Source organism: Serinus canaria, chromosome 1A, assembly GCF_022539315.1.
Source record: "Serinus canaria isolate serCan28SL12 chromosome 1A, serCan2020, whole genome shotgun sequence".
Taxonomy (NCBI): domain Eukaryota; kingdom Metazoa; phylum Chordata; class Aves; order Passeriformes; family Fringillidae; genus Serinus; species Serinus canaria.
In genome coordinates, this window is record NC_066314.1 from 12,074,399 (window position 1) to 12,088,861 (window position 14,463).

The 14,463-nt window shown below is 38.0% G+C and overlaps 1 protein-coding gene across 1 annotated transcript in view; it reads right to left on the bottom strand.

Annotated features, from left to right (window-relative positions):
- The window catches only part of FBXL13 (F-box and leucine rich repeat protein 13), a 65,042-nt gene that overhangs the window by 6,283 nt on the left and 44,296 nt on the right, over positions 1 to 14,463 (bottom strand). The window contains 4 exon segments of the mRNA XM_050985677.1: positions 3,411 to 3,483; positions 3,486 to 3,573; positions 7,322 to 7,444; positions 11,058 to 11,149. Of these exon segments, the coding sequence (XP_050841634.1) occupies positions 3,411 to 3,483; positions 3,486 to 3,573; positions 7,322 to 7,444; positions 11,058 to 11,149 (376 nt within the window).

A 14,463-nucleotide genomic window follows, 5' to 3' on the forward strand; every position in this document is an offset into this window, starting at 1 on the left:
TAAATTACACCTGAAACCAGCCCTTACCTTCTGAAAATCTAAGAACCTGAATATGGTTTTAAGAGTTAGTCAGAAAACAGAATTAGGGCCTGATTTAGTTTTTCTGAGAATATTTTGCTTGGCATTCTTTACTAAAAACACAGGTTGTGAAAGAAACACATTGTTTTATACAAATATGTGACAGCGACAATACTGTCATTGCTGTTGATTTGTTGAAAAGCCACTGCAAGATAACAAACTCTAAAATCATGGCATATTTTACTGTGCTTTTGATGTAGGTATTGGCAGAAGATAAAGGTTTTATCATCATTGCCATATTGACCTTGAACTGCAATTAAAAAAACCCCAACGATTTTCCTAAAGTGGGAAACACGCAGAACATATCAGAATCTAGCTGTGAACTCACTTTTATCTTCTGAATATCATTCCCAGTATGTTCTGTGGCCTGGCAAAGTCTAGGGTGAGATGTCTTTGGACCTGTTGGAAGGAACAAGGAGAAAATGTTCAGGACTGCATTATTCTGCATAGCAATCCACCTAGTAGGTGTTGTCCCAGACTCAGATGGTGCAGGGTAGGAGTTTCCTGTCACTGAATATGTGGTGTGAAGGGTTAGAGACTGAAGCTGGCAAGGAAAAGAAAACACCCACTGTCCAGAAAATGAGATTAAAGAAAATAAAATTGGCAAAGTTTACCTAGTTCTAAACATGACAAAAAGGGCAAAGATAACACAGGGTGGGGATGTGTGTCTCATGGTTGCCTTTTTGTTTTGCAAAGATGTGTAACTCTCCAGGGTTATCTTTAGAGTAAAAATAACTGGTTGGGAAATTCCTTGGCTGGGTTAGAAAAGTTTAATCAAGACCTTTGGAGAACCCTTTGCACATGGGACTCTTAGGCAGAGGCAAAATTCTGGGTCATCCCAGGCCAGAATAATGCAAATGGGTTTCTGAGAAGTCATGTCTGCTCCTTGGTGATGGCTCACCCAACACAAATTGGAATTTGCACAAATTTCTGTTCCCATTACATCTCACTTCTACAGGAAGATGGATCAGCAAGCAGAATCAGAAAGGGCTGGCACACTGTTGCTGCTCTAAACAGAGATAGGAAGTCACAGAATAAACAAGTCAACAACAGTAATCTGAGGATAAAAAATAAACCCCTGTGGCTTAAGATGAGAAAAACTGTAAATCAAAAAATATTAAGAGATTAAATGAATCTGAATTAATTTAATTTTTTTTTAATTACTACTGTTGCCTACCAATCCTTCAAAGCACTTTCTGTATCTAACAAGTGTTTAATTAGAAGTGAAGATTTTAAGGAGAAAACTACATCTGAGAGAAGTGAAGAAAATAAGACCAATGACAGCAGAATTGTTTGTGGTAAGACAGGGAAATAGTAGAGGAGGATTTGGAAAGTGTGAAGCACACTGGAAATACCTTTTGAGTTATTAAGTATGTGTATTGGTCTTGTGGTCTCTAAAGCAGCTATTAAGCCCTGGAATGGCTTAGCAGGAAGAACAGTACTTACAGAGAACAGTTAGAGCTCTCCTAGTACAGGCTGTCTATATAGGATGGTATTTTATATTTCTTACTCTCATGAAGTTTGACTAAGTTACATAGTGATATGTAACTTAGTCAAACTTCATGAGAGTAAGAAATATAAAATACCATCCTATTTTAAGATATGTCAGCCATGTCTAAACTTCAGTTCCTTTCCAGTTTCAGGCCCTGTGGCACATCTGGCCACTGTGCTGTTCTAGGTTCAGGGCCTGCTATGTAATACTCTTAACCCCCATGGAAGGATGGGGGACATTGAATCCACATCTTTTCAGATTCACAGGACTCAACTCAGTTCTCCCAGTTTTTAAGAAGGGTAAAGAATGAAGGCTTCAGCAATTACAGGCCTTCCAATCTCACTTCAGTGCCTGGTGAAATTACAGAGAAGGTTATTCTGAGAAATATTTGAGAGACAGTACAGTCACTGGGCACAGCCAGCATAGGTTCACAGGGGGGGAAGTCCTGCTTAACCAACTTTATTTCCTTTTATGACAAGGTCATCCACCTAGCTGACCAAAGGAGGCCAGTAGATATGGTGGGTTTGGATTTTAGCAGAGCTTTTGATACTCTCTCCAAAAGTATCCTGGATAAACTGTCCAGCACTCAGCTGGCCAAGTCCATAATACTCTGGGTGAGCAACTGGCTCAAAGGATTACAGTAAATGAGGTTATATCAGGTTAGTGGCCAGACACCAGTGCTCAATTTGTAATGTTTTTATAAATCATCTGGATGCAGAAATTAAATGTAAAGTGTGCCAATGATACTAAACAAGACACTCTGCAGGGTAGAAAGGAACTGCAGAGAGATCAGGGCAGACTGAAGAGCTGGGCAATTAGCAGCTGCATGAAACTGAAAAGCAAATACTCAATTCTTCACCTGGGATGGGGGAAACTTGGTTAAACACACACACTGGGGGATGAAAGGCTGGAGAAAAAGCTCTGCAGAAAGGGATCTAGGAGTCTGGGTCTATGGAAAGTTGATCATGAGCCAGCAGTGCCCTGGCTGCCAGGAGGGCCACCGTGTCCTGGTGACATCAGGCACAGCATCACCAGCTGAGCAAGGGAGGGGATGGTCCTGCTCTGCTCTGCAATGGGGCAGCCTCACCTCCAGTGCTGGGGGCAGTTTTGGGCACCACAATATAAGAAAGACATTAAAATATTAGAGACCATCCAGAGAAAGGTGACCCAGATGGTGAAATATCTTGAGAACAAGAATTACAAGGAGCAGTTTATGTCACTTGGCTTGTTCAGCTTGGAGAAGGGGAGGCTCACAGGGAAGTGCTGACCAATGATAAGGCACAAGCTATGTCAGGGGAAGTTCAGACTGAATTTTAAGAGAAGGTTCTTAGAGGTTGGTTAGTAAAACCCAGCCTGGGAAGGTGGTAACAGCACCATAGCTTGACTCCCTTTCTGTAACCGTGCTGTGTTTTGAGCCCAGGCACAAATCTACTGCCATATATTGACATTCAGTCATTGGGAAACAGGCCCCCACAGACCCTTGGAGTGAGCTCAAGCACAGTGAGGTGGCTGACAGCATTAATCCCAGCCTGGTTTTCTCATTCCTGTTCCCATGTGTCCTTGAGGTAGTGTCCTTTGCCAGCAGAAACGTCCCTAAGAGGGCATTGTCTGCCATAAAGAGATGGAATCTGTATCTGCTCACTTCTGGCTGACACTGGAACATGCAGATAACCCTGCCAGACCACAGCAGTCCTAAGGCACCAATGGGGACACCCCCCAAATAAAGAAGATAGATGGGCTAAGCCAGATACCTAGCATGGCACCATGATGCCAGTGAAGAAAAGAACCTCATGTTTTGGGGTTTGCAACCTCCTCTGAAGTAAGATTAGGAAATATTTTCTTGGTAATTTTTCTACAGTACTCTGTCGTGAGAATCTGGAGTTGCTCACAGCCTTTCCAAAGATATTTCAGGTGTTGTCAGTAAGAGGAATGCAACCTGAGATGTCCAAGAAGGGGAGATAGTGGCAGGCTGCAGCCAAGTGTTGGATACTTGTGTCAATCACCTGTAAATGAAGCAACAAGACATGCAGAATTTAGAAGATTATTGAATAGATGAAAAAAGAAAAATGCCCAGAGCACAACTTTAGTGTCTGATTGGCAGGAAAACTTTATTTTAAAATTGAAGTAAGGTTTCTGGCACAGCAGAATTCTGACTCTCTGCAAGAGGCTCCACAGAAACTGTCACTTTCTAATATTAGATATTGGTTAACTGTGATTGCAGTCTAGTTTTAAACATTGTGGGGTTTTTTCACCTACTGAGAATGGTCTAACTTTCCCACCCATATATGTGCATGGAGCACATAGAAGCCTTTAGTATTTGTGCTATTGCATTGCTCTCTCTAACTTATGAAGATGCACTTGTATGACTTTTTAAACTCAGTTCTCTGTTACCAATGAGTGTCTCACACCAAGATTTTTGAATGTGTGGTTGGTATTTTTAGCTCTGAAGCACAGGTCCTTAGTTTCACCTCCCAAGTCCATTTTTCAGGAACTGATACTCATTGCCATTAATGCTGGAAGTTGCATTTGAGAAAAACATGACACACAGTCTTCAAGGTACATAAGCAGCCATGCAAGCTAATAATTGCTCCACTGACCTCAGTGGGAACAGTCAAGAATACATTATGCACATACTTTAATTACCTTGTTCAGTCAGGACCAAAAATCAAGAGGGCACATAGTAAAAACCTGTCAAAGACATTTGATTAAAATCACTGGAGTGGGGTGACAGAGAGATGAGGATTTTACTTGTACTAAACAGCCAGTCTCATGAGACTCTGTAAGAGACAAGGCAGCAAGATAAAGCTGGGGCCTGGGGTTGTGGAACAAAATTTAGCACACTATGACAGTCCTCCTGGTATTTGGAGCAATGTACATGTGCTTTGCTTATTCCAGATCTATTTATATGCTCAATATTAAGATCTGCAATAGATTAATAAATAGATAAAAATATTTTAAAGTATATTCATATTCTTATTTTAAAAAAAAGTTGCTGACTCTGAAGTTAGTAACTGGTATCAGATGCATTTAGAAAAATCTACATTTGTCATGCACTGGATCCTATTCCCTTTAGAGGACTGAATGACAGAATTCATTGTTCATTCCATTGTATCTTCAGAACTTAGCTATTTAAAAGACCAATTCATTTAATCAGAGATTTATTTTCAGTTCTTGCTGTATATTTTCATGTATAGAATATTTTCCTCAGCTACTTCATTTTTTCCTTATGAAATAAGAATTACCCTTGAATCAGGCTCATTCCCTGGATAAGGCTCAGAACAGAACTGCTGAATATTTTATACAATTAGCATTTGCAAAATGACTTGTACCTGCCTTAGGCATGCAGAGCCATGACATGGAGACTCACAGCACCTCCACTGAAGTCACTGGAGTTTGTTGAAAGACAATTGATTTGCCTCAGAATATAGGATTAAAGTGATTAAACTCTTCTAATTTTAGAGTAACATGCATAGCACATTCAAAATATCCTTATTGTGCATATATTTCTATATTAATTTAATTTTTAATATTATATATTAATATTACTATATTAATTATAAAATTATTTGTCCTTAAAATAAGGTCCCTGATGTTACAGGACACAGTAACATATATCCTTTAGAACAGGTTCATTCCAACTTTCATCTCCTGACCATTTTTAAACAGTTTCTGAGTGGAAAATATTTTTTTACTTAGCAGCTGGATACCCTCAATTTACACTACAGATTGCCAAAGGATTTGTAAGACCCATTAACTTTAGCATGCACAGGTGTACCCATCTCATTTTATGGGGCTGCAAGCTGGATTCAAGTCAAAGGCTTGTAAACTTATGGGTAGGTTTATGTGGAAGAGTCTCCATGTTCTTTTCTGAAAATAGCAGGGTATTAGCATTTAACAGATTGGCTTTAAAAGTGTTTAAAGAAAAGATATCAGGTAGGAACAAAGTGTTGGAAGGGGATTACTGGGTCACTGAGTTGACTCATTTTTCCCATTTGCAGGAACTGCAAAATACGACCCAGTCCATTCCCTTACCAAGAGCCATACTAACATCCCTTAACAGTTTGGCCCCTTCCCAGAAACTCTTTCATAATTCACTGCTGTGATAACCAAAAAATCTCCCAGCTGCCAGCATAAATGTGTTTACTGACATTTTATGGTGTTTGTTTGTTTTTTGTTTTCCTGTGTTGGTATGTCATATGCTGGTGAGACAGGACTGATGGCAGCAGTACATACTCAACTGCTTTGGGAAGACCTCTGCACACAACTTCTATTAGCACTTTGGGTTTAGATAGATATTCAGCTATTTTTCCACACATCGTGGAAAAATAGCTGAATATCTATCTAAACCCAAAGGACACAGGAGATTAGGAGCCATGTAAATAATAATTAATGGTGTACAGTAATATCTGTAAGATATAAACCAAGGGCTAGTGTGAGATAGAGAGTGGCCTCCCAGATCTGAAACACAGCCAGTGAGCTTTGGCCTAGAGGCTGAGAAATTCATGTACACTTGGAAGGCAAACAACTTGATCAGAGAAAATCTAAATTTAGGGCTGGCTAATTAGTTGGCCAAATAATCTCAAATTAGTTGAGCAGGGGTTGTGTTCAGCCACTGCAGGGAATGAAGGGGTGTGTGGAGAACTGGAAAAATAGTCAGGGGTTATGGAGATGGGTGTTGGTGAGGAGGAAGGCAGGGACAAGAGATGGCTGCAGACTTATTGTGGGAGGAAATAGGACATGGGTGTTTCAATGGGGAAAAAATGAGGAAAACTGGTTCACTGAGTGGCAACATTTTAAAGGATGTTCAAGATAAACACTTCCAAAAGTAGTAATAAACTTGTTCATTGCCTTGTGATAATGACAGAAGCAACATTATAACTTTTCCCATAAAATTTAAACAAAAAATGAAATCAGCATTTAAAAATTTTGTTTGCATGCTTATTTTCAAAATGAAGCAAGTATTTTGTTTTGCTGTTAAAAAAAGTTAAAACTGCATAAGTAATTAAACAAAAGCCAGAGCTGTTAAGTCAGAAAGTACAGGGAAGGGATATAGGCTTTCATAACAGCATAATTTCAAAAGGGAACACACATTCAGATACAGCAAAAAGATTATTGGGATACCAGGCTTTAGTCAAAGAGAAATTATACAGGAAAGACAAGAAGCAAAAATCCTGTAATAGAAGTTCATGGTAAAGAGGAACTAAGTTTCACTACAGATGAATCTTCATCTAAATAATTTAATTTCAACCCTGAGTGCTTGCTTCACCTTTTAGGCACCTCTTTTATTTCAAAGTAGCCACTGCATTGCTGTGTTAAGACACAGGTATTAAGTTCTAATGCCCAGTTTGTGCTTTACCTGGGTTCAGAAAAAACACTGGGGAAAAAAAAAAAGCATGACAATATAAAAACTAATTAAAACAAAGCCACGATCCTTTCAAAGCACCCAAAACAGCAGAACCTGGGAGAGTAGTTGCAGGAAGTTATATATAATGTGAAAGCTCTTCTCTCTTCACCCTTGTTTAGACATCAGTCCCTGGAGAGAAAAACCTTTACCTGGTACAGTGTGGACACCTTTCTACTCTAACTGCAGCCATTGGAAGAATGCCAAACACTCCCAAGAGCCAAGTCTCAAATCTTAAATCTCACAGAAAAGCTGCTGAGTGATGCCAGCAGGTCAAGTTTCTGGATGAAATAGTAAGTAATTCTTTGCACTAGCAATCCCAGAACTATCACCCTATTTCTTGTCCGTACCTTTGGGCAACCTCCTATGCTGACAGATGTCAGTCTGTGGCAGTGAAATGCCTTTGTTTTCACAGCTTCATCTGTCAGCTGGGGGCAGCAAGAGGCATGGCAGTGTTCCAGCTGTTCTGTGCCCTTGCAGAGCTCAGTTACAATGCTTGCACATCAATCCTTTGATCCACTTCAGACCCTTCAGTTCTCTAGGTACCCTTCATTAGTAGTGAAGTCATTCTACCATGGACTGGGAATGTCACTAGAAAAAGAAGAAATGCATTAAGGGGCTATTTTCAATTGTTTATATATTATGCTGTGGGTTCATTAGACTAACATTTATCTAAGTTCCACTGTATGTATTAAACCACTGTATGTTGAATTTGGGTTCTTTAAATTGAGCACAACCCAGAAGGAAAAATGTTGAGCTTAAAGAACCAGGCCCAAACAAATCCATTCTACTGCTCTCTGCAAATGCCCAGTTTTGTGCATAACAACTTCTTCTTTTTTAAATGAACAGAAAACTGCGTCTGAAGAAATCACTTTTTTTTTTGGAAGGGAATGGATAGGAACCTCAGGACTGCCACTCAAGAGTTCTGGGCTCTGATTTGCTCTGTGGAGCTCAGGCCAGTTAACTGGGATACTGGCTGTCTACTACTATCCTAGCTTTTAGAGTGAATAAACATTTGCAGATACTACTGACTCCGATTCCAGCCCCTTTATAACTCAAATATTAGCTTTTTCATCTATTTTGTAAAGCTGATAGTCTTGGGAAATAACAATTGAACTCCTGTGAAAGGTCACTTCGATTCTTAAAATACACTTTTCTCCTTTGCACTCAGAAAGTTTTTTTACCTTTCAGCCTGAATCTTTTCCAAGCCTGAAAACCATCACTTCTAGGCTTACAAAGAGAAGTTAGACCTTCTACTAAAACCTTATCTGGAAACCTCTTGAAAAGCGATGCCTAAAATCACATTTCTTCACCTCCATGACATGAAGATCACGGGACAGCCTGCAGCTCTACCAGAGGTTTAGCTCCAGTCAGAATCTCTCCTCTTCTGTCATGTCCAGCCTCAAACCCTGGTGACATGCCTTAAATGTGTCACCGAGCTAGGTTGCAGCCTGCTAATCTTGGCCTAAGGCCAGAGTAATTTGTCATTTACTGGAAGAGCAATTTTACCTCTACAGGGAAAACAAGGGAGTACATGTAGTAGATTGAATAAAAACCACTGGTTGCATGAAGCTTTTCAAAGCTTTCAAGAATTAGTCCTGAGGTAAAAAAGCTAAGCTCCACATGGATAAATAAAATGTGTGCACACACAGAGAAATGCATGTATGTGTTATGCACAAATGTTATATATGTATCACTCTGAGAGAATTACCTCTGCAGTAATCAGCCACTAGTACACAGCTAATTTTTCCTCATGTTACACAGAAGCTCACACAATAACATAGGGTTGTTCACTAGAAATTGTTATTTTTATTATGACAGAAGATTATGTATTTCTGTGTGATTTTCATAAGTCTTACTTAAATAGATGCAAAGAAACTTATCAGATCTGAAATCTGTTTCATAGACCGTACTTTTAAGATTTTTGTCTATATCTTCACTCTGGTTTAATTTTCTTTTTGTCTATTGGTACAGCTATATCAAGGCAGTTTTTCTCGGCTTTGGGTCCTTGTTTTATTTTACAAAATATTAGAAGTGTCAATGTTTGAATCTAGGATTTGTTAAAGTGGAAAATTCAGAATTTCTATTAATTGGCTTCCTATTTCAATTTTGTATTTATGGGCTGTTTTTCACCTGTAATACAGAAACATTCTACACCCAGCAACTAAATATTTTTCATCCATGTGCAAGAGAAACTGCACCTCTTTCAGAATTAGGCCTCAGATGTGATTACTTACTCACTACATTCTCAGCTAGGGTATGTAACACAAGCTGGAGCCAAGATTTCAATGCCTGTTAGATATGTTTATCTTGTTTTTACTAGCATAGCTTGTCTACATACTTATTTAAAATCTCCTTCAAATTTAGGTTCTGAATTTACTCTTAACTTTAAGTCTACCCCTACATGCTTTTGCAAATAGCATTCAAATTGTATTTGCAATCAAAAGAGATGGAGCTTTGTTTGCTGACTTCATCTCTGTATCCCTGGATCTGTATCTAGAGAGAAAATAACAGATGATGTTGTGAGGATAAATTATGTTTGCAAGACATTTAGTTACTATAAAAAGTCAAATGTCATATGAAGTAAATATAATTTTCTAACTTAATTGCTCAATTTTAGTTCTGCATAAATAAGGCCTGAGGACACACACAAACATCAATGAAAAGGTCGAATACTAAACTGCTGTTCATTAAGGGAGCATCATCTGAGTTATGAATGAACAAGGATCCTGTTTTCAAAATATGGGATCTCATAAGTGTTTACATTCTGTTATAGTACCTAGGAACAGGCAGTGGGATTACAATGGGATCACCCTCTGCAAATTTTCCATAAATTCATATCCTTTGATTCAATTTCCAAAAATGACTTGTCATTTTGGTTTGAGTTACTCTGTATCCCCTCTTCTTTCTCCTGCCTTCCCTAGATCCATGAAAACAGGGCTTCTGCAACTCCTACATGCTTCCTTCTGCAACTCCCTGCTGCTGCTTTTTTCCACAAAAAAGTTCAAATTCATTTGGCACACAGGGAAAGCAGAAACACTTCTTTTTAACAGGCTTTTTTTTTGAACTTTGTGTAATGAGACACCTGAAATAGCTTCTTGGCCATGAGCATGGCACAGCACAGAAGTGAATATTCTCCTCTGGGAGCAGCAGCACTGGCACCACATGACTTTCCATGAGGTACACAAGATGTACATGCTTGGTCATTAGTAAAAGCATGGAACTTTACACAGAACATTCATGAAAGAGGAGTCAGAATTATTTCTAGAAAAGCAAATGGCCTGACATGTACGCTGAGCAACAAGATTCAATCCAGATGTAGCTCTTGTGGTACAACGACTGACTCATTTTTACAATATATGGCTATAAAATGGTGGATGTTGAAGATTTGTAATGGAAAAAATGTAGAAGCTGAGGACTGGGATTGTGTGATGGCATTGGCTGTACCTGCAGCCTTATGATCTGCAACTGTTTATGGGCATGAAATTGATACCATTAAAAATTTATTATTTAAGCATTTCTGTTCTGTATATTTAGGAACAATTCTCAATTACAAAACAAATGCTTTTATTTGGATGCCAATTCCTAACAAGATGATAGATGGTTCTTTCTGCTGCTGTAAAGTTACCTGCTAGGGATAATTTCTCATACTGTTTGGAAATACAAACTAAAATACAAAACCAAAGTAAATCTATGCAATCATATTGAGTTTTTCAAATCTCCAAAAGGATTTTGGTGAACTTCAAGCAGCCTGTGATAAGGATGAGGAATTTCACAGTTTAACCATACATGGAAACAGTAATTTCCTCTTCATTCTGAATTTTCAAACCAAGTTGATTTCATGCCCACTAGGTTCTGCATGGAAGTAAAAGCAAAAAATTGCCCCCTCTTCACCCTTTTCAAGGCAAAATTGAACAGATCTCAGGCATATGGAGCTGTAGGAATGAAAGGGGGGGATTTTTGATGTAGAATGGCATTATGAAGAATTAAGGATGACATGGAGAATAAAAGATCAGTTTTGGATATGGTTAATTTAATGAACTAGGGGGGCTTCCAGGGAACACCAAGAAAAAGGCAAAGTTTTACCTGAATCCCATTGTCTCTGAAGTTTTTGCATCATGATATAGAAAGTTCCAATATTTTTCCATGGCAGCCAAGGGCTTCTATGCCATAAAAATCTCGAAAAATTAGTAGAGAAAGGGGAAAAAAATCTGTTTTCCTACCTCTTGAGAAACAAAGAAACTGAAGAAAGGTAATGTGTTGTGAAATACTTCCACCAGTAAAACACTTTTACAGTTCCCCAAAATTTGGGGTGGAAGAAATTTCACTTTTTTTTTTTTTTTTTTTTTTTTGGGGGGGGGGGTGGTGTTGTTTGTTTGGTTTAGTTTATTTGGGTTTTTTTGTTGGAAGAATAAAATACTACTTGCTAAGACCAAATGTCTTAGAATTACTGCCTTACCATTAAGGGCTTTATGGCTACAAGACAACATTTGAAATGGTGCTGTCACACTCAAAAGTGTATGAACAGCCCCCTTATTCAAGACAATAAGGATTTTCATTAGGACTGCAAAAGGATCTAGAGATGCTTTGTGATTTTTACTGTTTCTCCACCAGGAAACTGGGCAATGTTCTGATCCTAAATGCTCTAATTTGAAGGAAAATTAAATGTTGATTTTGTACAACTAATTTTGATAATCACAGCAGAATATCTCTGTACTTCATATCAGTAAACTTTACTGGTAAAAAAAGTTATCCCTTTATTCCATATGGTTCATAAATTATCTACAATTAGACTGTGAACAGCACTGCCTAATTGTAGGCAGAGAGGAAGTATCATCCTGAAAAAACAAGCACATGTAGATGGTGTCTGGAACCCAGATGTGGACACTGTATGATAATGCTGGAAGAGTGCGGCTGGAGTTCACATTTTGCAGATTCCTGAAATCTCACAAGCTGAACAGATACAAAAAATGGAACAATGAAAGAAGTTTCCAATCCTGGCTACTTCTGAAAACACAAAACTTTGCATTTTTCTCAGCAGACGCAGTTGTCTGGTGAATGTTACTTTCAACAGCTTTGTGAAAATCCACAGATTTGAAGTTTTTGTTGACCAGAGTACTCCTATTCAAGACAATAAAATAGTTATGTGCTTAAACCTAAAATGGCTTTATGCCAGAACTTGAATTTCTTACAGCAAAGACTCATGGTCTGATAGGTGTGATCTCAAGGACACACCTTTGTTCTTGCATTTTTCTTTACTTAAAACTGGCACCACTTTAATGCACTTCCTAATGAAATACTAAAGAATATAATAAATGTTTTTTCCTATGTGACAATGCTGTTATCATTTCAAAGTTAATTTATAATCATTTTGTATTACTAAAGTGATATTAAATCACAGAAAAACTTTTTATAAATGGAAATCAATACATTGAGGCATTTTGTTAACAATTACAGATGTAAGAAAAATAGTGAAGACTTGAAAGACAAGAAATGTCATTGGGACATTGATTAAAAAAGGAATGTCATTAGGAAATTACATTAAAAGCTATGAAACTTTCATGTTTCCAAAAAGAAACCTCTTCAAACAATCTCTATGCAGAAAGCCTAATCCATATGAATTTTTAAACTATTATTTTTGTATCTAACATACATACAAAGGCATCAATTAGCACTACTTTTATTAGATTTCCTGATTTATTCCCTGATGAATGTCAGAGATCACTATCCAGGATAATGACTTATTTCTGGAAAATTTCATCTTCTATACTAAATCTCCTCACATTTATGGAAGACATGGTTGGAGCTATCATATTGGAACTCTTGGAACCAGATGCTGGCAAAACAAATACTGTGCAACCCACAGACTAGGATCACCCATTCTAGGATCACCTACTCTCCAAAAACCTATTTCTCCTTTAGTGCCAAGAAATTACTCCTTATCTTGGATGCATATTCCATTGCTATGGAGAAAGGGAAGACTTTGTCCAGCCCCTCTTCTATAGCATATTGTCATTTCCATTTTGAAAACAATTTAAAAAGAAACTTCTTAATCCTCTGTAACAGCTATTTTTTTCAAGTAATTTTTACATTTTTGTTCTTTTTCTGTTACTTTATATCATAAGGCCTTACAGACATTTGCAGAACATCATTTATTATAATTTCACCATGGTTTCTGTGGGTAAGAAAATGACTATTGACTGTACCAGTTGGTGAGGGTCTTCACTTGCTTGAGACAAAAGCCACCTGAGGCTATGACATACCAAGGAATAACTCTTCATTATTTATATTCTCATGCTGAAAGTCTCTGCCTTTCTACTGCAGATAATATGAATGTATTGTCTCTCACTAACAATAACCATGTGCTAGGGTATTTCCAACTTCTTCTGAGACTTCTGTCCACATATCTGTTTGCAACCTTCAAGGTCAGCATCTGTGATGTATCTTTGTGTTCCAGAGATATACAGATGTTACTTCCTGTTCATACTCCAAACCAAACAGATTTACTCCAAAATTACTCCAGTCCTTGGACAGCTCTTAAGAGGTGTCTTCCACCATCTATGCCTGAGCCATTTACGATTAAATTATTCAATTTATCCTCTAAAATGCTCAGATTTCTGCACAGATTAGCTACAGTCAGGCACCAGTGTCATGGATTGAACACTAGAAGAGAAAAAAGCAATTCCTACCATGCAGATTCATTTTGCTATTAAAAATTCATATGAGTCATGACAAAGTTCAGATTCACATAGTAAAAGCCTCCTGGGAAATGGGTAAGCCAGTGTAGCTGTACTGTTTGTAATACCTGAGTTAATATCATGGTGGGCCAGACCTGTTTTCAGGAACTATAGGGACATTTTTCTCTGGCAGTGTAGAAATCCCTCTGTATAACACATGCCATAAAATTCAATTTCCATACCTAACACCATTTGTGGTTAGACCAGGTGATGGTTTACAAACTATGGTTGCCAATGTTTCTTGAGACAGTCCAAATGAAAGAGATTCCATTGTAACAAGATATCCTGTAACAACATCAAGCCTGATTTTCAATATTGTTGTGTATTTTTAATGCAGCTGATTTGCATTGGGACTCCAGGTGCTGGCACATCTGGCATTGATGACAATGACTCTATTTTAGTATTTCTTATTTTTATGTAGCATTAAGTTTCTAAGTCTCCAGATGAAATGCTCTCTTTCTCCAGTCTCCTAAACAAGTGGGAATTGGGAGCCCATTTTAATATACTTTAACTTTTTCTTTTCCCTGCCTTAGAAATGTGTGTGATTTGTCACATCCTTTCCTTTGGAAATCAAATGCAACTAATTCATTTGCAGTCTGTAGCTGGTTATATCTATTAGACCCAATGATATATTTTTCTTAACTGTTACAAGGCTGCTCCTCAGTCCTAATGGCCTAATTTTCTAAGAGACCAAAAAGCAAAGCCAGACTATGGGTTCAAGTCGCTGCAGATTCAGAATCCCACTAAGAGTGCTA